The 26703-nt window shown below is 38.8% G+C and overlaps 1 protein-coding gene across 1 annotated transcript in view; it reads right to left on the bottom strand.

Annotated features, from left to right (window-relative positions):
- Positions 1–2710: 2710 nt before the first annotated feature.
- The window catches only part of LOC134873234 (metal transporter CNNM4), a 56619-nt gene continuing 32626 nt past the window's right edge, over positions 2711–26703 (bottom strand). Inside the window, exons 5-7 of the mRNA XM_063896703.1 lie at positions 16295–16391; positions 9099–9277; positions 2711–8133 (exon numbers count right to left, since the gene is read on the bottom strand). Of these exons, the coding sequence (XP_063752773.1) occupies positions 7876–8133; positions 9099–9277; positions 16295–16391 (534 nt within the window). The 3' untranslated portion in view covers positions 2711–7875. The remainder of the gene's footprint in view (positions 8134–9098; positions 9278–16294; positions 16392–26703) is intronic.

Here is a 26703-nt window from a genome sequence, read left to right as displayed (position 1 = left end):
TGTTTTTTAGATCGTAAATTGGACTCAAACACCAATACATCCCAATGAATAAAAATGATTAATGAAGTACACCTGACTAGAACTGCCATAAATGTGGCAACATCAAAAAGCTTGAAAAACAGATTCAACAATAAAACAGTTATAATGAGGTCACATTCATTGAGAAAACAGACGCAAAAACTAATGTTTTCCTTTATAAACAATATTTGTATTTAATATGCAAATAAATCTGAAGGAGAATTGATGGAACATTTTACAAACAGTCAGTGACTACAGCATCATGACCCTGTTCCTGCTCCATCATGGCAAGAGGTCACTGGGTCCTCAGGTAATCTAATATAAATGTTCCATCTGATGATAATTAGTGTAGAAGATATAAATTCTGGGGGAAATGCTGGTAATATGAATTAGAACCTGGATATTACTACTCATGCACAGTAATCCTTTACATCTGTTAAATAATGCCAAGTCTAATCGGGTGATCTGATGCTAAAATCACTTGTTATCTTGTGTACAATGTGTTTGTTTGAACAAATTGGCAAGTTTCTGATGAATAAAAGGCAGCTAACCTAAGCTTAAAATGTTTATTTATGCAACAGGCAGCACTTACATTTTTGGTATAACTTTATGAAGTGTCTCAGTATTGTGTATCTTATTGGTTTGATCCGTACCAAAAAACTAAATAAAATGCTGGACTGTTTTTATTACTTAGGAATTGCCAGTTAGTACCATTCTTCTCATCTGACTAAGGATAATTTAAACAATCTATTTTCGGACCAACATGGAAGAGTCCTTAACAAAGCCTTCGGTTAGAGCTGGCATTTTATGGAATTCATTTCATTTTATTTTGATGGCACTTCATTTGAATAATTTAAATGTTTTATGTATTTTTATTGTCTTTTATTATCATTTAAAAAAAAATTTGTTTTACATACACTATCTTATCTTCCCATTTTGCTGTAACTCCATCATTTCCAATGTTTTAGTTTGTTTTTAATCTGTAAAGCCCACTGAGACAAACACGTTTTGTGATATTGGGCTATACAAATAAAGTTTGATTTGATTTGATTTGAATAAGAACATCTTGCTCGGGATGATAAATCAGTAAAAGAGTGTAGTAATTGTGTGTCATTACCAATGACAACTGGGTTTTCGTGTTAAAACATTATGGAAGAAACATCCTCCTGATAATAAAACCTTAATCATTTTTTATCAAAACTGGGTAAAAGTGTTTAAGAAATACCAAAAAATACACATAGCTTTCTGTAAATGTGTAACTGTTCATCATATGAAATGTGAAATCTTCTTCTCTGCTATGACCTAATCCTACCATGTCTTTGAGTAAGCGTGTTGGGGTTTTGTTGTCGTTTTGTTGTCGTTTTGATGTGAAAAAATATTCCAGCAGCTCATTGTTTAAAGTTACATAAAAGTGGCTCAATCTCACATTGCTTCACTTCCCTGCTGTGATGCAGGGGAAGCTGCGTCACCCACCACGGCTCTAGCCTGGATTCAACCACTGGTGTTTAATCTCTGCTCTTCAAATTGAAACTGTTTTTATTTTTTTATTTTTTCTCTTCATGTTTATCTGTCAATGCTGTTGTTGTGTGCATGACCCTTGATGTAAACTCGTCCTCATTGAAAATGAGGGAATCCTCAATACCCTACGAGTATAAAATAAAGGTGAACCCAAGCTGTCTGGAGGAGGAGGGCTGCAGTGATATGGTAGTAATATCAAACGCTGAGTGTGCTTTATATGAAAACTACAGTCAAGTCCATGCCAAACCCATTTAAGTTTTAGAGCCCAAGGTATCTTTATATTTAAAAGTGTGTCAATTTTTTTCAATAATGTGCCCACGAAACACCTGAATAACCTTTGGTGGTAAAAAATAAGGCTTCATGTAACAACAGCGCTAAACCCTTAGTGTCTGATTTATTTATGGCAGTATGAGAAAAAGGCACAAAATACAATTATGAAACCGGAAAATAATATAAAATATAATAATCCCTCATACATTTTGTTTTTATAACAGTATGTTTCTAAATTGGACTCGCCCTAGTGTCATAAATAAAAGGGAGTTTCATCAGATGAAATGTAATCATATACTTTATTGTTATATCCATTTTTTTCCCTTCCATATCCCTTTTTCATGACATGAGTAACATCCGGAAGAACCAGTCTGACAGATAAATTTCCCAGTGATGTAAGAAGAGAGTAGCAGTAGCTTGGATTGCTCAACTTAAAAAGTTAACGCACTTCCGTAAAACAGTAGCATTTCAGTTCCTTGTCCACCCCCAGCCAGATGTGTGTATTACAAACTTGCCGAGACCTGCAGCAATAAACAAACAGTGGATGTTTCATCACCATGTGCCATTATTGTTACTGCATCATATCTGGTTTAACTGGCTTTCAGGTGAGTAAAGTACTGCGAGCAAGAATTGTACAAACCAATGAGTAAAGAGAAAGGCTGGTGAATCCTTTGTCATATTAAGCAGGGGAAAGTAAAAACAAATGACGCTCATATATCTAAAATTTAAAATGATATCATGCTCATGAATAACAAGACAAATAAATAAATAATTAATCAATCAATCAATAATACAATAAGTTCAATTAAATTAAAATATTGAAGATTTCTACTTTTCTTTTTTGATGTTGCAATTAGTCTAACAAGTGTATAATCCTCAGAGGAAATGAAATCCATCACAAAGGTCCATAGAGAAATATAACTCAAGTTTATTAATAACTTTCTTCATCATCAAAACTCATTAAGACAGAAATTATAAAACAGTATTTACATCTTGTTTCTCTGTTGTTGTTTTTTTGTTAAGTTACAGCATGCCAGAGAGAATGAAGGACACTAAGTTTATTGCCCCCAAAACACCAGTCGCTCCATTCACTCTGTTCCCAAATTCAGATCATGACAAATACAAAAAAGAAGATTGTTGTTAACCATAATTACTGACAGTGTTCTGAGGTAAAAAAAAGAAGAAGAAGAAAGATAATAGATCCACAGGCTTTCACACATATAAACAAACACTCATAATTAACCCCAACCAATTACAATTTAAAACAGGCACAATCTTAGCGACCAAAATGTACAAAATGATTAAAAAGTTGTTCAAATTGGGAGTGTGTCTGTGTTTGTCAAAAAGAATTCAGGAATGGAATCAAAGTACAGTTATTCAAAGATAGTGAAGGCAACAGAACGGTGAGCCAGAGAGCTGCTTAAGCTTTTTGCTTTTGCGCTAACATGACAGCTAAATAAAATAAAAACAAAGAGCCATGTCATGGAGTCAGCAGAGATGGAGGTGATTATGAAATTCTGGTCAGTAACAGTATTGTGACAGAAACTATGAGACGACAACTTTGGCAATTTTTTGGCTTTTTTGGGGAAAATACTGCTCCCTTTGTTAAAGTGCTTTCATTTTTATATCACAGAACAGTCCGGGCTTTCCAGTCCCAAAATTGGGGAATCGAACGCATGTGGAGTTCTTAAAACCCATTTAAAAAGAAACAATCAAAATCAGAGCCCGGCATTCAGAAGAAACTCCACTTGATGAATTAAACATCAGTACTTTTCAAAATAAAATTCGATTTTGCTTGTAGATTGAAGAATGTCTTTATGAAAAAGGGGGACTACTTTGTTAGTATTTATATAGCAATATGCCTTTAGTTCCACATTTGTGACCTCAGCGGTCCATACGTTTCTAATTGATTGTGTCACAAAGTTTTCCCTTCAAAAACTTAAAAGGAAAAGGTGTAACCTTTTTTAACACGTCATTAAGAAGGTGTCGGAAAGGGTATTATTATGACCTCATAGATAGTCTGCCCAATGTTGTGCAATATTTCCCTAAGGAGAAACCAATCTTTACATTTTTCCACAGGGCGCACCAGAAACTAATCACACCCATATAGTGAGCGGAAATGTTGGATTTACACCTTGGCTTGGTGCCAGCAAACATTTAAAGATTAAGAGAGACAATGATCATGTTCAAGGTCACCAAACATATTTTTTCTTGGGATAACATTTTACAGATTTATCTAAAAAAAATGTTGACCCTTTATAAATGATAAGCCTAAGTGATATTCATATAGGTAAGCTGACCCTCTGACCTTAAAACTGAGTTTTAGTATCTAGTCTAACAGACAGAGTTGTCAGGGGTGAAAGATATATAACTAGATAATAATGAATCAAATTTGACAATTCAGAATTAATTTTAATTATTTAAAATGTTGCATGGCTTTTCCTTATTCTGTCGAAACGAACTAAACATAAGACACACCACAAAAATAATGAGGTCACAAAATAGTTGATTAGTTAAGAAGCACAACTGTTTTGAATACTACAATCTCAAGTGCATAGGGAAGGGGCATTTTAGCTTTTGTTCTTATTCATATTTAGACCATCATTTGCCAACTGGGTGTGAATTCAACCAATAATGTCGCTAAAAATCCAGTCTGCTGTGAATTTATTGTTGTGGAACCCTACATTGAAATATGATTATCCTAATTGTGAACATTTTCTAGTTAAAATAAAAAAATGAATTGGACAGTACCATTCTGTATTAGAGGATAAACTGGACACCACACTGAAACGGAAGTCTATAACAGCCTTTCCAATTAAGGATAAACAATCTGCTTGTGTATTCATTAAACTAATGTTCCTGACAAAGAATCAATGTCTGCTCAAATAAATGCAACTTGCAAACAAATCGTTGGCATGAGCCACAATGCACATCAAAACAACTTGTCTTATTATCCATAAAGCTGCTCGTGCCTTTGGCAGAAAGTCCTCTCAAACACATGACATTAAGGACAATATTTCATTTTCAAAATGATCCATCATGGCTATTCCCGGAAACTGGTTGCCTGCTTCAAATGCTATACTCCTGAAAGTTCAAATATGTCTTGTGTGGTGACATCAGAAGAGTAGCCTGAAATGTACTGACTCAAATTACAGTTTTAAAAACAATTGTGACATTTGAGCTACCCGTAAATGAGGAAACCTGAAAAAAGCAAGTCATTCCAATTCATTTGAAAACATAATTAGGCTTTTAGTTTCAGATCCACAAAACTATATTTGCTGCAGAAGAGGAAGAGCGGACAAATGAAAAGAGGACCCACTATTCAGTACAAACACTGAATTTTACATAATTTGTTGATTTAAGGTAGTGGGAATTGGGACTTTGAAACCTGTTGATAGGGACATGGATGATGTCGACCACAATAAAAAAAAAGGCCATCTTCACAAACTCAGACATTTTCAGCTTACGATTATCTGTGAGTTTGAAATTTAAGGCATGACATTTAAATGGTTTAAAGGTCCCCTATATATACAAAACATGTCTATGTAGTGTGCATTTTAGTGCTGATTCTGTGTCTGTAGCTTTAAATGCTAATGAGCTGCTGCTTGCCACCCCCTTCTGCCAGATGTTTTGTCAAAAAAAACACAATGGTGCTCTAGGAGGAGATTCAGGTGATAAGGTGGGCAGGTGTTACCTAGTTTGGCTTGTGGATAATGGTTGTCCACCCCAAAAGACGGTTGTTACATCACAAGGTTGCAAAATCTGATCAGCTCATTTTCAGACAGTTGTTAAGATTGGATCAGGACAAAAAGAGAGAGAATATCTTTTCATGAAAATAGGTGACCTTTAAGGTGGACCCACTTCCCTTCAGCATGTATTTTCTACTCCTGATGTCCTAAATTTCCCAGGATTCCTTTAACAACATTTAGTAGAGCTGATGGGAAGTTGTTGGATTCACCTGTGATTGCAATGGGAAAAAACAAACATGTATCTGCATTGCATTCTGGTTTATGTAATCCACCACCGATGTCTGGTTGTGTGAATGCTGAAAATCAGGGAATAAGAAGACTAGAAAGCAGCCCTTTTTCTTTGGCTTTAAAAACAAAAAAAGATTTATGGTTCAATTTTCATGTTTTATGTCACTAAAAAAATCTTGAAATCAATCAAAGAAAAATCTGTCACATGACACAACATTTATGAGGTTTAGGAAAGACCTTTCCTTTAAAATCTCCTCAGAAAGTACAGTTAAATACAACTGGAGTGTGTGCAGTTCTGTGAAAAACAGGCATTGTGAAAATCAAAAGAAATATACAACGTTGTTTCCCGTACTTTGGCTGTGAGGTGTGTTTTAGCTACAGAAATGCAAACATCAATAAATGTTAAGGTCTGCTGTTCAGAGTGACCACCCTTCCCCCAGATCTGATTTACAAAAAAAAGGGAAACCCATACATAACCACTGAAGAAATATTTACCATGTAAATTCTCACATTGAGGCAAAAATAAAAATCACAATTCTCGTCCTCCCATTATTGACAATAATATATGTACACACACATTGAACTCAATAAATAAAGTCTCTGATTTCTTAAAGTATTTTCTAGTCAGAATGTGATCACGCTTCCCTCTTTTGGTTTCAATTCCCACCAAGTCTGGTGATGGCATTTTGGTCACACACGTACACACACACACACACACACACACGTACACACACACACACACACACACACACACACACACACACACACACACACACACACACACACACACACACACACACACACACACACACACACACACACACACACACACACACACACACACACACACACACACACACACACACACACACACACACACACACACACACACACACACACACACACCACCCCTCTCTTATTAAAGTAAGAAAGGACTCAAAGTGCTCTCAAACATCTACCACCTTATTGAAATCATCGGTGAAACTACTAAAGACTAAAACAAAGCAATGCACAGAAGGGAGGATGTTTGCTAGCAAGGGAGGGGCACAGTTAACGTACCCTACACATTAAATTCAGAACATTCATAATAATCATATTGATTGTCTTGATCACGATACATGGCTGTCTATTGCTGCTAAATCTCTGGACAACTCTGGCATATAAAGGCTCTCGGCTACTTGCTGCTTCTATCCCGGACACAAGAAGAAGAAAAAAAGAATTATATAGAAATCCACCAAAAAAACCTCCCCCACCAAGAACAGTCTTGTGTGTCCATCTTGCACATAGTTTGTCAATAAATATCTCACTTTAAATTTCTACGGAACATATATTACTTTGATTGAACTGCGCTGACATGCTCGGGTCGTCTTGGTCTTCTAGCTGTACGGATGCTGAGGAGGGGGATGCAGGTTGCTACACATGCGGCGGTGGGTTTGCATGTACGTCAGCAAGGGGAAGGGTGAGGAGGAGGGCGGAGTCTCCCTGAGTCTCTGATTAGGGACAGTGAATGAGAAGCAGGACACACACGTTTAAAAACACACACAGATTGGCGAGGCCTCTGAGTGATGTTGATGGGAAAAAAGAGGGAGGAGCTTTTGGATTGAGCAGGTCCTTCAGATGTTTGCTGTCAGTATACACTTTAAGGAGCACACACACACACACACACACACACACACACACACACACACACACACACACACACACACACACACACACACACACACACACACACACACACACACACACACACACACACACACACACACACACACACACACACACACACCATTTGAACCATGAACCGGACACTACCATTGATGAGTGTCAGGCTTGTGTGTATGATGTAAATGTTCCCACGATAAAGTGAGTGTGTGTGTGTGTAATCCTTGCATGTTTACACAATATGCATGCACATGGCTTGTCTCTTTATGTGAGTGTGTCTGCGTTCCTACACACACCAACACACACAGACACACACAAACCGACACACCGACACACACACAAAAATGCTCCTCCCCTCCCCAGCATACATTCGCTGAGTAGTGCATGCGTAGAAACGTAGGGGAATAGAGGGGGTGGGGGCCGGGGGGTGTCAAATGCTGTTTTCCAAGGGGCTGTGGTGGTTGGCTGTGTGCGGTGAGTTCTGCTCGTTGAGGAGGAGGAGCGTCGTCTCGTCCGGTCCGTTCTCTATCGGGGTGGAGTCTGCTCCCAGGTCAGTGATGGTGGTGACAGCCGCAGCTGGGGGGGTGGTCTGATCCATTCGAATGGAGTTGTGGCCGCTCTCCGGGGACTGGGGGGTGCTGTCCAGACGGGACGCCATCAGGCCATTCTGGTACTGGGACCGTGTAATCTGAAGGAGAGGGAGGGGGGTCAGAACTTCAGATCTGAAGTGTGGTGTAGAAAAACCTCCAAATTTCAAAAGCTTACGTACTACCTGGCTATTGCATCGAACTGTGTCTAACAGACAAGTGTCAGTTTGTCTGAAAACATGTCGAAAGCTAATGGATAAACCACAGGAACTACACTGTCATCAAAGCTAGTGCTGTTAGTTCAGCAACTTCAATGAGCAACATGGCCACGCCCCTCAAAAAAACAATGATGCTCTAGCAGGTGAACTGTCAGAATGGAAGAGTGCTACTTAGCTATTGCATCGAACTGCGTCTGTATTGATTAATCAACTCCAACCACTTCCTGCACATGCCTCAATCACACGCTCTAAATTGTTCCCTAAATTGGCACTCCTCAATCAGAATGTGATTTAAATGAATAGTTTGACATTTGGGGGGATGTACTTTCAGGATTCTAGCTTTTTAAAGTTTGTTTCTTCATGGTAGAATGCACTTATTGTAAATCAGTCCTATGTCATACAGCTATATACTTCATGGACAGATTTGATCGTTATATCCAGGGGATAAATTGGGCTGGGGCTGTCCCATAGGACAATGCTCTGACGTCATCACCCTTGCACATTTCATTTTAAACCATGTATGCATGTCTTGCATGACATTTAGGGTTCTCAATAATTCAGAAGTCGATATGTGTTGACTTAACATAATTTTTAGGATTATCGATATTAAATTGTGCATGCTGATAGGGGAAGAGTGCGCCTTGAATTTGCTGCTCGTAAAAAATGACTTTATCAGGGCCAAAACAGACCGCTGGTGAGAGAACAGAACATTTTGTAGTCTAGGATTTTCTATGGCTGTGGTATAAAAACTCACTTTATAAAATTAAGTTCCTTGTCCCTTTCAGAAGGATGCTTTGGTACTTTTACTTTTTCAGATTTACACTCATTCAGGTAGTAAAATTACAAACCTTGACAAACTGCAGGTCTGTGAGTGCACGGACGTAGAAGTCTGGCACGTACTGCTGCGATGGGAGGCTGTTGTTGAGCTGGCTGTTGCTACCGCTGACGGAGAGCGACTCCGTCCGGTCGGCTCCGCTCAGAGAGGATGTGCGGTTCAACCCGCTGATATGGGACGGAGAACGGAACTCTGCAAACACACACACATAAAAGAAGGTTATCAACATCTTCAAAAAAAAGGATTGAGCGATAAAGTTCAATAGGTCCGCCTTGCACACACTGAAAAAACTGAAACGTTGACTTTAATTCAATGTATTCTGTCGACAGATTTCACATAACTTTATTAAGTTTGATGAAAACAATAATATGAAGTTTAACTCAAAAATACTAGGTTCAACTTGATATTATTGCTTTCAACTAACCTAATGCAGTTGTGTGAAATCTGTTGACATAATACATTGAATTAAAGTCAACGTTTAATTTCTTTGAGTGTAGAAACATTAAAAAGGAAACAATGACTATCACTACAGAAAGCTGCGGTGTTGGCTTTAGCGCATCAAAGCCATTCTTGGATAAATGGCTCCATGATGCAAATCAAGGGAGAACAAGATGCAGTGTCTCATTAATGAATTCATATTAATGGTATGGATAAATAATTAGTGACAAACAAGGTATAACAAATGCCTGTATGAAGTTAATTCTGTGAGAGCAAAAGAGAAGGAAGAGGCTAAGGAAGGTTAATGTTCAGTTATTTAAAACAAACTCATGACCAACTGGGATGTACATACCCTTTGTTTCACTTTCACAGTGGAAAACTGGTGCTTCTCACACACGCAGAGACAGTGACACACACACACACACACACACACACACACACACACACACACTAGGGCTGTCAATTTCCTCTATTATCCCATTCGAATTTCATTCATTATTATTTTTTTAAATTCGAATTATATTCGAATATTTAATGGTCAATTTTGACTTATTAATATGTACTATTTATCTATCTACACACACTGTAAAAACGGGCTTATGAATTGCCACTGCCACTATGACATCGTAGTTGACTTGTTTTACATTATGTCCACTAGAGGGCATTTCAGTATTACTAATAAACATGTAATTACCAGGTGATAGCTGTCTTGCTAAGTAAATAAGGATAAAGCTTAGACACAAAATGAATAAAGTTGTCAACTTTAATGAACATTGTCAACAGTTCTCTTCTCGTATGAAACAGAATAACAGTAAGTGCGCTGTTTAAGTGCACACACATTACTTCTAAAATTGGCAGGAGTGGTGATCTCCGTCTCCGCACTGCTGGCCGCCATTTTTAGATTGTGCATTAAGAGTGACAAGCGATTTGTTAGGCCTATCACACCTTCGCTAAAGATAGTCAACAATTAAAAAAAATATTTTTTTTTTATTTAAAAAACCCATTCGAATTCTAATTTTTACATTCGATTAGTATTCATTTTTTACAAATTCGAATTACATTCGAATACCGAAATTCGTTCCAACAGCCCTAACACACACACACACACACACACACACACACACACACACACACACACACACACACACACACACACACACACACACACACACACACACACACACACACACACACACACACACACACACACACACACTTTCCAATAACATAACAAGCAGTTACTCTGTTTATGTCTATAATGATATCTTACACCTACCAAACCTGTCATTTAATCACACATTTACAAAGTGGAAAGTATTTTAATTGAATATTGGGCAGCGCAGGATGCAAACTTACATAGTTTATTAACTGAGGAGGAAATTAAATGGATTAAATACTGTAATCAGAAGTAAATTCACTTAATTCTGCAACCACAGCGATATGTATTACCAAATTGTATATTATATGTAGATTATTGAAAAGGTAACTTTCAATGACAGAAAACAGACTAAAGATGAGAATAATCCCATTGATGAAGCCATTTTTGAATGAAACATGTCTCAAAATATTTATATATATATAAGAAAAGATGTACTGGTTAATTATCTGTCCATTAAATCAATGTATTAATTGACTGATTTTGTTGTGTATACAATGGAAACCCATGAAGATATGGTGTCTCCAAGAAGTTTGAGTTTGAACAGTCAGATTAAAAAAGAAAAAGAATTCCAGGTTTCGTCTTTAAAAAAACAAAAAATTGACATTTTCCATTTTGTGGGTTAAATAGTGAGCCAAAATCAGTAGCAGATTTCCACTTGGATTCCAAACAGATGGTATTGCTGTCAGTAGGTTAAGGCTCTACGGCAGACATCACAGTCATCAGTAATTCATCATCAATTCCAGATAAAAGAAACATTTAATAATAGAAAGGACCCTTTTTGGTTAGCTAGTTATTTTCCATTTCTTCTCCAACATGCTGAAACCACGGTGACTAACCGTGTCTGCTGGGTGACACATTTTAGCATGCTTGGTTCATCTGTACAAAACCACACATATCACACACGCACATCAAACTCATGCTCTTTACCAGCTGCTGTGAATTATTACCATTAGCTGTGAGTTTTCCAGCAGGGGGCCTCAGTGAGTCATAGGAAACTGTTTTACCTGGACACGTCAACTGCGTTAGCGTCAATGAATTAAGCTAGTGTTAGAAATAATCAATATATTAGAGCGGAACTTTAAAAGATAATTCACTGTTTCTGGACGGATCATATTTGTCCATTTCCGGTAGTATTACAGGATGTTGTTTTTAGCCTCAGATAGCATAAAGCTAATATTGTTTTGTATATATGAGTAGAGGGAGAAGGACCAGTGGAGTTGCATACTAAACACACCGCCTCTACCTCTCACTCATTGATGCTGCAATGATACAGTTGCCTGTTTAATAACTGATAAACCTCCTAAGAATTGCATAATAGACTATCGTAGATGACAGCTCCAGGACTTCGCTAACAAGATGGCGACGGTGACGTCATAAGAGGACCCGCCCCGACGACGTCAGCCTATAGAGGAGGATCCAGCCCCCCGCTACCAACCAATGAGAGCACGACAGCGGGGCGCGTCTGATTTTGAAGTTGTTTATTGTATGGTCGGAAAGGGGTGGTTCTATAAAACATGTAAGGATTGTGAAATCGAGCTCTCTTTTGTTCCGGACCGCCAGACAGTAACTACTGATGAGCTCCGCTCAGTCAGTGGCCTGTGGACGCGTGTCCCGGGCTATTGAGCCACAGCTGTGAAGCTTTTGTAAAACCTACCGCTGCATCCTTTTATTAAACACTCCTTTTATAATTTTTAAGGGAGTTTTGCTTTCTTTATTTTAAACCGTCTCCTGGGCTTCAAATAAACGAACATTTCTTACACTAGCTAGTTAATACTGGTTATGTACAGATACTGTTCTAGTTAGTAGTTACAAATCAGTTAATCCTGAGACAATATTTATGATGTTGACCTTCAAGGCAGAATCCTTCAAGATCCAGTAGGAACATTTTCTTTTTACTTTGATCGTCAACATTAAAACAATTTCAAAAAACAAAGCACACAAAGTAGCATTTGAAGCTACGAATAGCACAAAAAGTCTCCTTTGTATGTCATGCAAACTTAAATATGATAAATGATATTGTCTGAATGGCACATTTTTATTTTCACTATTAATTAAGAGTGCATTTTGCCGTCTGTTTTTTACTTTTTTGGTATTCCTATTTCAGCTTCTTTCACATTACTCAGCACAAAAGAACATATATTAATATCCCTTATCTTTTCGTGGCATGTCCCTGTTAACTTTAGGATTAAGATTTCCAAGGTGGATAAAGCTACAGGCCCTGCACTATTACAATATCAAAAAGCTTTTATTTTGAAATGCGGATTAAGTATAAGGGTTAGGGTGATGTGTACCGAACCCTAAAGTATATTGCTCAAAAACATGTATACTTTTCTATACTTATAGATAAGGTACCAACTGGATCTTCAAGACATAAACAAATTAATTAAATAATCAGTGAAGATTTTAAAGCAACTCAGCTTCTACTCGTGTCCTGTTGCTCAAAGAGTGTGTTAGTGATTTCTTAAAAAAAGATTCTTCCTTAATCCCTCATGTTTTTAATGAAAAGGTGGTGATCTGAACATTTTCATTCATAATTACAAGACTGAGTAGGTTCGGGCACTACATTTGGATCAGGTTATTTGTGATTAAGTAAAGGAAGGATAATATTGTGTTTACTAAACTATCTTTAAGACTACAGTCTTTGGCAGCAATGAATGCCCTTTCTTTTTTTTAAATGAAAAGAAAAACACAACCATAACCACTTCAAGTTCTCTCCAATGTTTGTGCTGATTTATTCAGTTACACTAGTCTTAAACTATACTGCTGTAAAACAAACAGAGGACCAAAACCATCTTAAACTTAACAACGATGCTGTTGTTTTGTTTGTATAACATTACATTTCAGAGGCTTAAAGCAAAGAAAATTAGACATATCTGTTATGTCTTAATGGACCCATTGTTTAAACTCCAACTTTGCAAAATAAACTTGTCAGCGCACTCTGTTGGACAAAGTATGTAAGGGCAACACTGACCACGTGTTGGACATTTCTACACCGCAGTCTGTTGTTATTTACTGGACCACAATACGGTGATGAGTGATAATCTTGTGTTGTTATTAGTTTCCAAAGAGAGAAACCATAGAGTAAACCATCTACTAGAGTCTGAGCAGTCAAAGGAAATTTAAATCAGTGCATGTACAGTAACTTGGCCAAAACCAGGGTGTCCAAACTTTTTTCACCAAGGGCCACATATAGAAAACATGTAAAGGGTTGGGCCCCTCATTAGAGGTGAGGTATATCGATTTATAAGTGAAGTTATACGTTAGCAAAATCAATCAAATGTAGGTAAATTAGGCTTGATAACTGAAAATGCTTGAAGAAAAAAAAGCCTACACATCTTTCCACAGGGTTTCATTTATTTAGTTGGCAGCTCTTTCCTTAAAACAGAAGCCTGTGGTTGCTTACAACAAGAGGAAATAGGATGAGTATATTTCAAGCTTTTGATTTAAATAAGTTATTGGGCTTTTTAGATTTTCTAGAAAATGTTTTCATCTTAAATTGACTGAATTTATTTTAATAATGTGCTTAACACATGAATACTACTGTGTTATATCTGTTTACATATATATTTAAGAGGGTACAGTATAGGACAAGCACAAGTTTCATTTGTGGGCCGATTCAAAATGATCAATCGAAGTTTGGACACCCCTGGCCTAAACCTACACGTGTTGTTTCAGAATAAATGGATTTACCACCTCCTCCCTGCCTCCTACTCACATGATCTGCCAAATGAATGCAAATAAACTGCTGGCTCAGTAAAGCTAGGTGTGAATGAGATTCAGATTGGTTGAGGAGTATATTTACCATAAAGTAACTGTTGTCTTGTCAATATCTACTTTCCTTTAAGGGCTGCTACACAGCTGTCTGTATAGGGTTGATTCAGATGTGTACAGAAGTGAAACAACATGTTTCGACTTATAAACAGCAGCATTTCTGCCCTCTGTGACGAGGCATTTATTTACGCTTTGACAGGTGATAACAAGTACTAGGCCTGCCCACCCACTACAGCCCCACCAATCCCTCCCTCGGGCCCCCGCCCGCCCTCTATGTTAAAGGACCCAGACATGCCGGAGTTTACCTGGCAACCAAGAGAACAGAGAAAACCTCTTAATGGAGAGGTGGCGAAGACGAGGTGCAGCCACTGAGAGGAGAGAAGGGAGGAGGCAGGAGGAGGAGGTGAACGACAGGACAGAGGGGGGAGGGGGGATGAAGGGGTGGAGGGAGAGTGAGTGAGACAGTTGGAGACAGGGAGACACACGAGGACATGCAAAACCAACTGCAACATGACACGTCAGATTACGATGTAAGCTCTGGAGGCAGATGAAACGGATGAAGGAAGGTTGGTAAAATAAAGAGGTATGTTTCATACATTTCCCTCTCTTGGTTGAGGTGAAAAAGAGAACAAAAAAAAAGGTGGTCTGTGTCAAATGAGGCGGTTATGCTGCCTTTTGGTTTTTCTAATCAGATCAGATCGTGGGGCCCATGTTTAATCTTTTGCTCCGCCTACAGCAGCCCTTATGTGTCTATTTATTTGGCTCATTTAAATTTATGTAGGACAGATGATCAAGGTTTTTCTACAAGAAACACATTTTTATTCCACAAAAGCCACCAAGGCTTTTTAAAACAACAATACAACTATTTAAATTTTAGGTCAAAAAAATGTTGTTCAAATTCAAAGTAAATATCTGAAATCAGACCAGGTATTCAGTGCTATTTTTAATTGTTTAGGGCCTAATAAATCACCCTACAGGTAAGAGGTTCTCGTCCACTATGAAACACCACAGGAGAAAGAAGCAGAAACAGATGGGACAAGGGAGGACAGACTGACAGCTGAATGCAAACAGATACACAAATCTGAGGAAAACACAAGAGTGACTCTTTCCATTTTAAGGCGGTGAAAGTGTGAGTGAGTGTGTGTGTGTGTGTGTGTGTGTGTGTGTGTGTGTGTGTGTGTGTGTGTGTGTGTGTGTGTGTGTGTGTGTGTGTGTGTGTGTGTGAGAGAGACAGACAGACAGAGGAAAGGGATGGAGAGGAGAGGAGTTTAAAGGTCTTCAGGAAAATTCACTCAATTCTCTTGAACCCCTCGGTGAACTCAAACAAAAATGTATATCCTTCTTAAAAAACATTTTCAAAATCTTGGGTTTTTGATATCATACAGCAAAAAGATTTTCACAAGCAAGTCAACAAGGTCAACCCCAAGAAGGTGGTGTTAGAGAAGTGTGTGTCTGTAAGCTAAATGTTATCAGTTGACCCACATACACATTGATTGTCAGATAAAAGAATATCACAATCAACCTACATTTTTCACCAAAATTGAAGTCATAGGTGCCTAAATTTGACCTACGCGACAGACAACAGATACTGTGAATGAAATCTGCAGTCATTTCAAACTTCAAGTGAATTAAAGTCTGCTCTCTTTTGCTGCTGGACTCCATAAATGAATGCTATTGGTCCAATCATAGTAAATAAGTAAATGTATTAACACCTGAAACAATACATTGAAAATTCAAATGTAACCCTTGTAGATTGATTACAAGTGCAATAACATTTAATTAAGCCATTTACAGGAAAGGACAGGAGAGGAGAGAAGAGGAGGAGGAGTTTTAAGACTCACCCAGTGTGGGAGCATTGAGCGCCATGACTCCGTAGTAGGAGAAAGGTCCGGTCTCAAACTTCATGTTCTCGTTGCCGGCCTCCACCTCCACTCGTCCCTGAACAAAAGAGCAACAAACATGGGCATTGTTAATGATTGGATGTGTTTTTTGCTTGATATTAACGTTATAATTGATCTGACAAAAACAAATCTGAAACCAGGTTCCCCAAGATTGTTATTCTTTCTAAAGATATAAGGCCAGTGAAGCAGCATGTGACACACAAAAACAAGTCCACTTTTAGTGACGTGAACTTTTAGAGTCCAGGAAGTAGGTAATCGCATCATCACATCACAACAGAAGTAGGGTTACAACCAATGACTTCAAATATCACTTCATTTGCAGATAATAATAAATAAAAGTAAATTGAAAAAAAAGATAAAAATACTTCAAAACCTACAGATGTCAGATAGTACCTGAGCATCAAATCCTCACATTTGAGAATCTACAACCAGCCAATGTTTGCTCATTTTCACAAAAAAACTCAAAAAAGCTGCAAATTAACTTTCTGTGGATCAACTCATTGAATAAAGCTCTAAACAACCTTGATTACAAATTTATATTCAAGAAAGACTGCATAGGAACCCTGACTGCCAGTGTGTATGACATGACACAGTCTGTCCGCTAGAGGGCGGTACAATCACAGGTCTAAACCTTCACATACTGTATACTGTACACACTACGGTCAAAAAAAGGTGGAGTAGAGTATCCATTAGTGATTCTCTGGAGAGGCTCGAATCACTTGTGGGACAAAATATGTTTATTTTCATCTTGAATATGGAATACTACTAACTTTACACATTTCAAAAGAGATGGGGCTGCAATGGTGCAAAAGAGGAGAGTAAGAGGGGCGGACCACAAGGATGCAGCAATGAGAGTCAGAGAGGGAGACGGGCGAGAGGACAGAGGAGAGGACAGAAGGGGGTTAAGGAGGCCTCCGTGTTGGTTCAGTGAGTCGGCCTGAATCGGCCTGCTGGAATGTGTGAACTGCAGCAACAACACAGCACAGTTAATCCTCGCTGTCATTCCTCCTTCCCTCCACCCATCCATTGCTCCATCCTCCCCAAACAGAGGGACTGCATCGGATCAATGCAGAACAAGTGGCAAAAAAGAACAAACAAGGAAATGCAGGGAGCTTGTTGTATGTTACAGCGACGACTAGATTATGAAATTTTAGATCTTTAATTCCAAGTTATCATTTCATTTGAGTAACTTCCTAAAGTAATAAGCAAGTTATTCCTTGGCAGCATTGTGACTGGGGAGTATAGACTATGTCAAAGGGGCTTTATTTTAAAAGTCAATTCATGAATACAACATCATTTAATTAAAGGGGTCTTATTATGCTTTATGGCGTGTTCCGTTTCCTATAGTGTGTTATATAGCTTGTAAAAAATCCCTGTGTTTCCTCCAGAGGGAGTTTCTGTCCCCCACTCCCCCCCTGCCTGAAACGCCTCCATTGGACTCCTTTGTTTACTTCCGTAACATAGTGATATCACTATTTAACGCTCGTGCTTTTATTGGCTAGCACTCCAAAACATTGTACCTGATAGGACATCTATAAGTGGTTTCCAAAGCACATGCAATTATGTCAGGATGGGCTGCAGGGATATGCACTCACAATGATGCACACAACATCAAGAATTTTGTATTTTTAGTGGAGTGCAGCCGTAAAATCTATCCGATTCTGGGTTGATGTTTCACCCATATAACATCAAGTTTTGGAACAAGCAGAAACAGAATACTTGTGTCAGTGCTGTGGAAGTCAGAGGGAGAAGTGTGGAATGTATGAAGAACACAAGTAGATATTATCTTATTTAAACACGTCGACAAAAAAGTAATAAAGCTACGTTTTTCTTTGCCCTACTTTTCCTGCCATACACAATAAACCAGTGTCATCGCCATATTTACGAACGATCTGATACTACCATCCCCTCGTGCTATTTTAGGGAGTGTGCCAATTTAGAAACCTTGCCTGGATATTACAGGGGGGGGTGTATCTGTCACTGAAGTAACAAAGAAGGCTGGACCCATCAGACACGCGCTGCATTAAGCGCACAAACAACATCTCCCTGCAGCTCTACAACTACATTTATTCTACATCACTGCTACTCCAAAATGTCAGTTTTGAAGCACATGTCTGAATATTTTGCTGATTTTTGTTCTGTAACAACGAATGGTGTTTTCCTGATATCCCTCCGACATCCCAACAATCGATGGGCACAATCTAAAGACATTTCATCTTACATTTGAATGCTAACTGATAGTATAACTTTCTTACTTACTCTCTCTCAGGGTGCAACTTACAATTGTTTATATCACTTATCAATCTTTCATGATATTTTCAAATTTCATTTATTTATTTGGCTATAAAATGCCTTAAAATCATGAAATGCACCTTTCCATGTTCATCTAAAAAAGAGAGAATAAGCAAATTCTCACATTTGACAAGCTGGAACCAAAACATGTTTGCAGTGTCTCATCATGTGTGACTCGGTAAAAATGTGCATTGTCATACCTTTAGGGCTTAGTTGACAATGTTCTCTCACGTTTAACAAACATGTTTGTTCTCCTGCAGGCCTCTGCTTCCAGGAATCCTATGTTTTCCATGAATTTTCAGAACAATAAAAGTAAAAACTGAATGGAACTCGGTTATTCTCCAACTTCAGAAAATGAGAGCTTTAGGTCGTTATTGCTAAAACACCACGGACGCTGCAAATAAAATGTTATTGTATGTAATTGCTCAGAATTCATACAACGTATAATGTTGTTCTGACTGATAAGGGGCAATAAGGTGAGTTACTCTGACCCCCCATGAATGCAGCATAAATCTTGCTATGTTAAAGTCATAAAATGTTCATCTCAGCCCTGGAAACGTTCCAACATTTAATGTGTCCTTTCATAGCTCATGCTACACCAAGTATCATACAAATGTGGCCAGTCATTTGTTGCATAAAATCAGCTGAACAGCAAATGATTGGAGCGGAGAGCTGAACCTCCCCTTGGCAAAGGTAAATATAAACACATTTTCTTTATTGAGGGCTATCCAACAATCTGTCGATGCTGTCAGAGATACTTCTTTTTACCTCTTCTTAGATGCTGTTTCTCGGTTTGTTTGTCAGCAGGATGACAAACTTACAGTAATATTTTCGTGACACGTGAAGGAAGGGGGTACCATATGCCAAGGAAAAGCACATTACATTTTGGAGCAGATCTGAAGTTCAGGGCGGAAAAACAAATGATCTTCCATGCGTAACGCATTTTCCCCCGGCGGAGTTCTTCTCTTCTAGTTCATCTTTATTTTCAAAGGGATAATTCAGTGGGCATGAATGCCTTTGCCACAACGCACTGCTCCATATTCCTCCAGTTACACACAGTTTCACACCTGCTCAGGGCCTCAACAGGCCGCTGAGAAGTCAGAGGCCACATGCCTTGCTCAAGGACACATTGCTGTTGAGAGCGGAGCAGCCATGCCCTGCAAACCCCCTCCGGCCTTTATACTTTAAAAATCAAGCAGTAGGATGCCATGTAAACGTTTTCTATCTACTAACTTGGCCTGTTCCTCAATCCTACATTTCCGCTTTGACGACTTCACCGTTCCCCCCAAAGCATGAACTGTTTGCAGCTGTTCCACTTCTTCTTTTGACACTTAATACAACGGTTAAACCTCCTTAGCTCTGTAGCCAGCTCTCTTCCACTTCAACTTATATCAGCAGATTTGGATGGATATTAATCACTTCTCAACATATGGACAACTGTGTGTGTGTGTGTGTGTGTGTGTGTGTGTGTGTGTGTGTGTGTGTGTGTGTGTGTGTGTGTGTGTGTGTGTGTGTGTGTGTGTGTGTGTGTGTGTGTGTGTGCGCCTGTGTGTTTATGTGCAACTGTCAGGGTCAAATACTCAGCCTGTAACACGTGCATACAATGTAAAAATGTACAAGCCTCAGAGGCAGGTAGCAGGCGATTCACCGCCGTCCATGCTGCTGTGTGGTTTGTGTTTAAATTAAAAAGGGAGGCACGGGGGAGGGAGGAGATAAAGAATAGAAACAGGGGGAGGCGGAGGACAGGAGGGAGAGGTGTAAAGCCTGCCGGTGCTCCGGTCAGACCCGTTCTCCTAGATCTGCACTGACATTCCAGCTTGCCAGCACTTGGAACAATATACTGCACAAACGTCGGGCTATTATTTATGAAACAGGCCATGGGTGGGTCCACCACTGACATTGTATGGCTGAGAATCAACTCTGGTCACAGGCTATTATCATTATTCCTTATGTCTGATATACAGGCGTGTGAATTTTACTTCACAGCCACTGTAGTCCCAGCCTACAACACCTGCAATAAATCCTGTGGGACACTTTACGAAAGAAAGTTACTAAACAACTAAAAGTTCTATGTTACAAAGGTCAGGCTTTAGAACGACAGCATGTCACACTTGATGATGGAAATAATGAATGAGGTGTGGATTATAAAAACACTTGCTGAACAGTAGAAACACACTTTTAACAACGTCCACTATACACAATAATTATGACCATTACGAGCATTTCCCAAAAATAAACTAAGCTTATCGTCAAAGTAATTCATTCCATTTTTTTTAACATGAAAGAAAATCATATAGTGCTTTTTTCTGTTTCATTCTTGTTTTTAATGTAGCTTCCTAGTATGAGCACTATGTAGTCTTACATGAACTAAATATTTGTCTAAATGTTGGATTATTTAAAATTATATTTTGTGTTTTTTATTCCTAACTGGTTTAAATTGGGCAAGGCTTAGTTAGAAAAAAGTAATGTCATGCACTTCGGGCGCCAATCAGAGTTCAGTCAAACCAAATAAGATAACAGTCATGGGACTGACACTGTCACCATGAGGCTGACCGCTAACGGTCTTTTTCTGAACTCAATGTTATAAATAGTTTTGTGCAGTGCAGCCATGCATTTATTTTCTTTAAATCAATAACCCTCTTAAGTTCTTGTAAAGAGAACAAAGTTTCCAAAGATAGTAAATATGTCAGGCTGAATTCTAAGGAAGTATATATTGAGAACGCACAAGCCATGTAGAATATTTACATTAGCTGCTGCAGAACAAGGTGACCGAATATATACTGTATTGTCAGACACTGTGGGATGATACGAGATTTTACAACCTTTAATTGACCCTAATGTCATGTCATAATCTACATAGCATAATATCTGCACAGCTCTCGACCTTAGTTCCAAATATTGCATATATTTTATTTCTCAGAGGAGTGTGTCATATTATATATATTATGTTCCTAGGTTTTTGTATGTTTATAAGTGGTTAAAATATTTCTCGATTTGTATTTCTAATGTAAAATAGTTTGTATTATAATCCTGTTTTTTGGTCGTTTTCTTTCACTTTTTCTTCTCTTACTGTGTAAGATTAGGTTCTTTGTATGTGTAAACCTACATGACATGAAACCTGCCTCTGATTCTAATATTATACATTACTTAGTATTTCCTGCCGTTAAAATGTACTGTTATCAGGTAGCAGTTTTAGTCTTTATTTGCAAATATAAGCATGTCGTGCATACAGCCCTTAGCTTTAAATTGTCATAGCGAGAATACATGTGCACATCAATACAATTTAGAAATGTACAATACAATACCATTTTACATTTGTGCCTGAGAAAGCAACCTTTCATTGAGTTAAAATATTACTGCTATAAAATATCTAGTATGCAGACAAGCAGAGCATTTTTATGAAGATGAATTGAAGGTTGTAATAAACCTCAACAGACATGGTACTTTGACATCATTACAGCAAAGCACCGTCCCTTACTCATTTCTAACTCGGCTTTAAGTTCAACAGGAGTGTGTGTTTCTGGTTGTGTGTTTCTGCTTGCAGGGACCTGCACTGTAGGTGGGTCTTGGCCAAAGTTCAAGTCTTTGCGTTATGAGTCATAAAACAACGTGTGGGTGAACCTGGTGTCCCCGCAGAAGAATCTGTCTGTCAAACCGTCACACTGATGTATGTTGGTTCAAAACACAGCTCTCCATGGGACCCTGCGATCATTTGTACACGACAGAGCGGACTTTTCTATTTCAGTGACTAGAAGGAGGGAACAGTTTAGTCTTAAAAATGCTCAAATGAGGCCTTGATGTCAGGAATTTGAAATTCTAGAGGAGGAATGGAGACATACTCCTAAAATAGGGCATTTATTATATTTAATTCCAGTTTCTTACCAATTTAATCACATTTTTCATAGGTTTGGCCATGCTTTCCAGCAGTAAGGAAGCTGTACTGTGTGTGTGTGTGTGTGTGTGTGTGTGTGTGTGTGTGTGTGTGTGTGTGTGTGTGTGTGTGTGTGTGTGTGTGTGTGTGTGTGTGTGTGTGTGTGTGTGTGTGTGTGTGTGTGTGTGTGTGTGAAGCTGTGAAGCTGTGAAGAGTCCCTGCAGAGGTCTTAGGAGAAAATACAGTCACTGGTTTGTTAATAACTCATAACATACCAGTAGGGGGCCCAGCCTGAAACCACAAACACACACACACAAACCTTTAGAAAATGAGTGTGTGTTACCATCAGCCTCAGTGTTTAGTGGTTTGTGTGACTGTGTGTTTGTCGTAAAATGAACGGCTGACCTCTGTTAGCCTAATGGTTGGTGTCCAACTGAAAAGTTAGTGTAAAGTCACCGAGTCATTTATGACACACACACACACACACACACACACACACACACACACACACACACACACACACACACACACACACACACACACACACACACACACACACACACACACACACACACACACACACACACACACACACACACACACACACGTAAGTCAAAGAATATTTCTTATTCTCCCTCGGATGATATTTTTCCAGCTCTGGTCCCCAACAGGAATAGTTGCTCAGAAATATGCTGTGACATAATTACCTTGGAATGAAACCACAACAACACATTTCCAATGACTGACCGCATACAGAAGCACATTAATAACCAGTGATGACCATGATGATGGTTTATATTTATATCTCAGGTTTCTTTTTATGAATGTAGAAACATGTCTTGAGGTTGTTTGGTACTGGTCACAGGATCGCAATGTTATCATTGATACTGTATCTGAACGTTGAATGATAGTAATAACATTTTTTAAAATGTAACTCCTGACAAAAAAGCAGGTGGGCAGTTAAATGAACCTGACTTTTACCAGGAGATGATTAACATACAAGAGTGGATTTTATCAGCATCATACCAACAAAGGAAAAGGCTTCATAAAGCTTCATAGCACCCCAAAGTTGTTCCTGCGTCTACACCAGAGCTGACTTTATAAATATGTTGAACATCATTACTCTCTGTCATCCAGACTCGATCTTATCAAAACATTTTTCAAATTCTTGAATGACCAACTTCACATTTTCCATACATTTCCAGACTCTGAAGGAGTCCTGTGAACCTAACAGTGATCCGACTCTTCCTGAGGAGACGGACTCTGTGAGAGTAACGGAGCGTCTTTATAGACGCATGAATCATGCTGCTCATAAACAAACAGCCTGTCTGCAGACAGGGAAGCTACACTACCGGGAAAACACACACACACACACACACACACACACACACACACACACACACACACACACACACACACACACACACACACACACACACACACACACACACACACACACACACACACACACACACACACACACACACACACACACACACACACACTCATACTATAAAAGGAGTGGAACAAGGACACTGAATAACGTGTATCTGAGGTCTCAAGGTTCACATAAGTCTCCCAAAGATATTCTCACACTCATAATGGAAAATAAATCAATCTTCCTTATGAACATTATTTACCAGCAGTCACTGTATCATCACAGTGGGAGCATTTATGGTTTACTGTGATGATACGGACGTAGTTTTTTTTATATAAAAAAGTTTAGAAATGGTCGAAGGGCGGAAACAAAGATATTGTTATTTTGTATTGAATGCATTCTCCTTCTCTGTCAAAATCAATACAGTCTATGGTCAAAGTGTGCAAACTTCATTACCCACAATGCAACAATTGCTAGTCGGGGCTAAGGTTCCTAGAACAAAGTCTGACTCAAGTGACATCACCCATACACAGTAATCTCTATTATGCTTGTTGGGGTTTTCCTTCTCCTGTAGGATTTTGTGCATGTAAATAATCTTCTAAATCCCAAAGTTCCCTCCAGAGGAAGTTTCTCTCCCACACACTCACCCCCTGCCTGAAACGCCTCCATTGGACTGTTGTGTTTACTTCTGTTACATGGTGACATCACGATGGAACACACACACTTCTATTGGCTTGTGCTCCAACACATCGTATGTGATAGGCTAAGGGGCGGGACATCTAAGCGGTTAGCCAATCACAACAGAGCCGACCAGTTCACTAGCGGTCAGGCTCAGGTTTCAGACAGAGGGTGAAAAGAGGTGTTGCACCAGAGGCAATATGAGACAAATAGAGAACTTTCTAAACATTAAAGCATGGAGGCATGTCACAGTAGAGGCACAAAAACCCAAATATGAACCTGGAAATTAGCACAATAGGGCCCCTTTAATACAGCTGTGTGCCTCACAATATACCTGCCTTCACAAGAAGCTGGTGGGTGGTCTGGGAAGTTAACTAAAACTACCAAAAGTTGCATTTGTACAGGTCAAATAAGATTTGCACATTTTTGGGGATACATTAGGAAGAATTTTTACGTTACGTATTTAACAAAGAAAATGTGATCAAATAATAGCGAGGACAAACATAACACTATTAGCTATTTAACATAACAGGAGTGAAACTGGCTTATACCCTTCTTACACCTTAGCACTGTCATACATGTTCAGTCAGCGGGACTCAAAGAGAGAAAACAATGGAGCAAACTTTACATGTTCAGCTTTTAATTGAAAATCAAGCCTTTTTATACTGTACCCATCAAACAACTCTTAACCTGTAGACATTTATAATAAACCTGCATGAAATATGCACGTACCACATCAAATGCCTGCATGAGGCTTGTTTATTTGCAACAAAACCTTATTTTTTTGGTTGTGAACAGGCCAAAGGGTTGCTCTGCACAAACACCAACACCACACTATTTAACAGACTTTTTTAACCAATAAGCTTTAATATAGCCTCAAATAAAAAAAAAAATCTTTGCATTTTTTTCAACACTTTCCACTAACTCTTTTCTGTCTGTTTCTCACCTTCCTGTTTCCAAACAAGCACCCCTGGAATGTGAGAGGATCATTTTGTTTACAGGACAAACATGAGCAGCACACAAAACTCGATGTTGACTTCCAAATTTCGCTAAGTTGTCTACACACAGGCTTGTCAGTGACTCTTCAGAGAAACTAGAAATCTATAATTCATCGCGTCTGCAGTGTATTTGAAACAACCAAAATAAAATATTAATCAGCGCAGGATCTGATGAAAATAGTCCGTCTCTTCTAAATGAGTGTTTACACAGGAATCTAGGTTAGGTACTCTAAATGAAAAAGGTTATACCTGGAACCTCCTGGATCTTTTGTCTTTAAATAGCTGTCTTAAACTAAACCTTGTTTTGTGTAAACAATCTTAACATTTGACAGAAAGCAAAGCATCCTGAGTCAAAGCAGGATATCAGTGCATGTTCTTCTTTCAAAATCCAACTAAAACCCAGAGGCTTTTCTGCACTCACTAACCACAACGGTTCACAATTACTGGCAGCATCTTTCCCTGCGGTGGAAAATTCCCTCCATGGCATGCTGACACCAAATGCTTCCCTCTCCAAAAAGGTCTGAGCGGATTATTCCACATGTGGGGTCTCCAAAACCTCCTCGCAAATATCCGGCCCCCCCACTGTGAAAATCTCACCGTGAGGAGCGTCGGGGAGAAAGTGGAAATGATCCCCCTGGATTACTAGACCTGGCTAATGACTGTTTTGGGGGACAATGACATAGAGGACGTGTGGGAAATAAGTGTGTGTGAAAGAGCTGAGATTAAGACAATGAATCGTCATTTTCCCATCCTGTGGGATTTCAAAGTACGTGTACATGAGTACAGGAGACCTGCTTTGGGAGTTTGGTGTGTTTTGAGGGTGTGTAAGCATGCAGAAGGAGGTAAAGATGCTGTGTGAGTATCCTTCTCCCTCCACTAACATCTTATCCTGTATAACCGGGATCAATTAGTGAAGGGCATGTCCTCCCATCTCTGTCTGTCCTTCTGTCCAAGGTCACAGCTGTCTTTAACCTCATTTGCTCTTTCCTCTCTCTTTTTCTTCTCTCTCCTTTTTCTCATCTCCCCTCTCAACTTCTTCCTGACTTCACAAAGGCCCTTTTCGAGAACTGTCATTGCTGGCTTTGTCTATCTGTTAGAATTATGCCATTTATGTCTAAATAAAAAAGGTGCC

Source organism: Eleginops maclovinus, chromosome 12, assembly GCF_036324505.1.
Source record: "Eleginops maclovinus isolate JMC-PN-2008 ecotype Puerto Natales chromosome 12, JC_Emac_rtc_rv5, whole genome shotgun sequence".
Classification (NCBI taxonomy): domain Eukaryota; kingdom Metazoa; phylum Chordata; class Actinopteri; order Perciformes; family Eleginopidae; genus Eleginops; species Eleginops maclovinus.
This window is presented reverse-complemented; position numbering and strand designations above follow the sequence as displayed.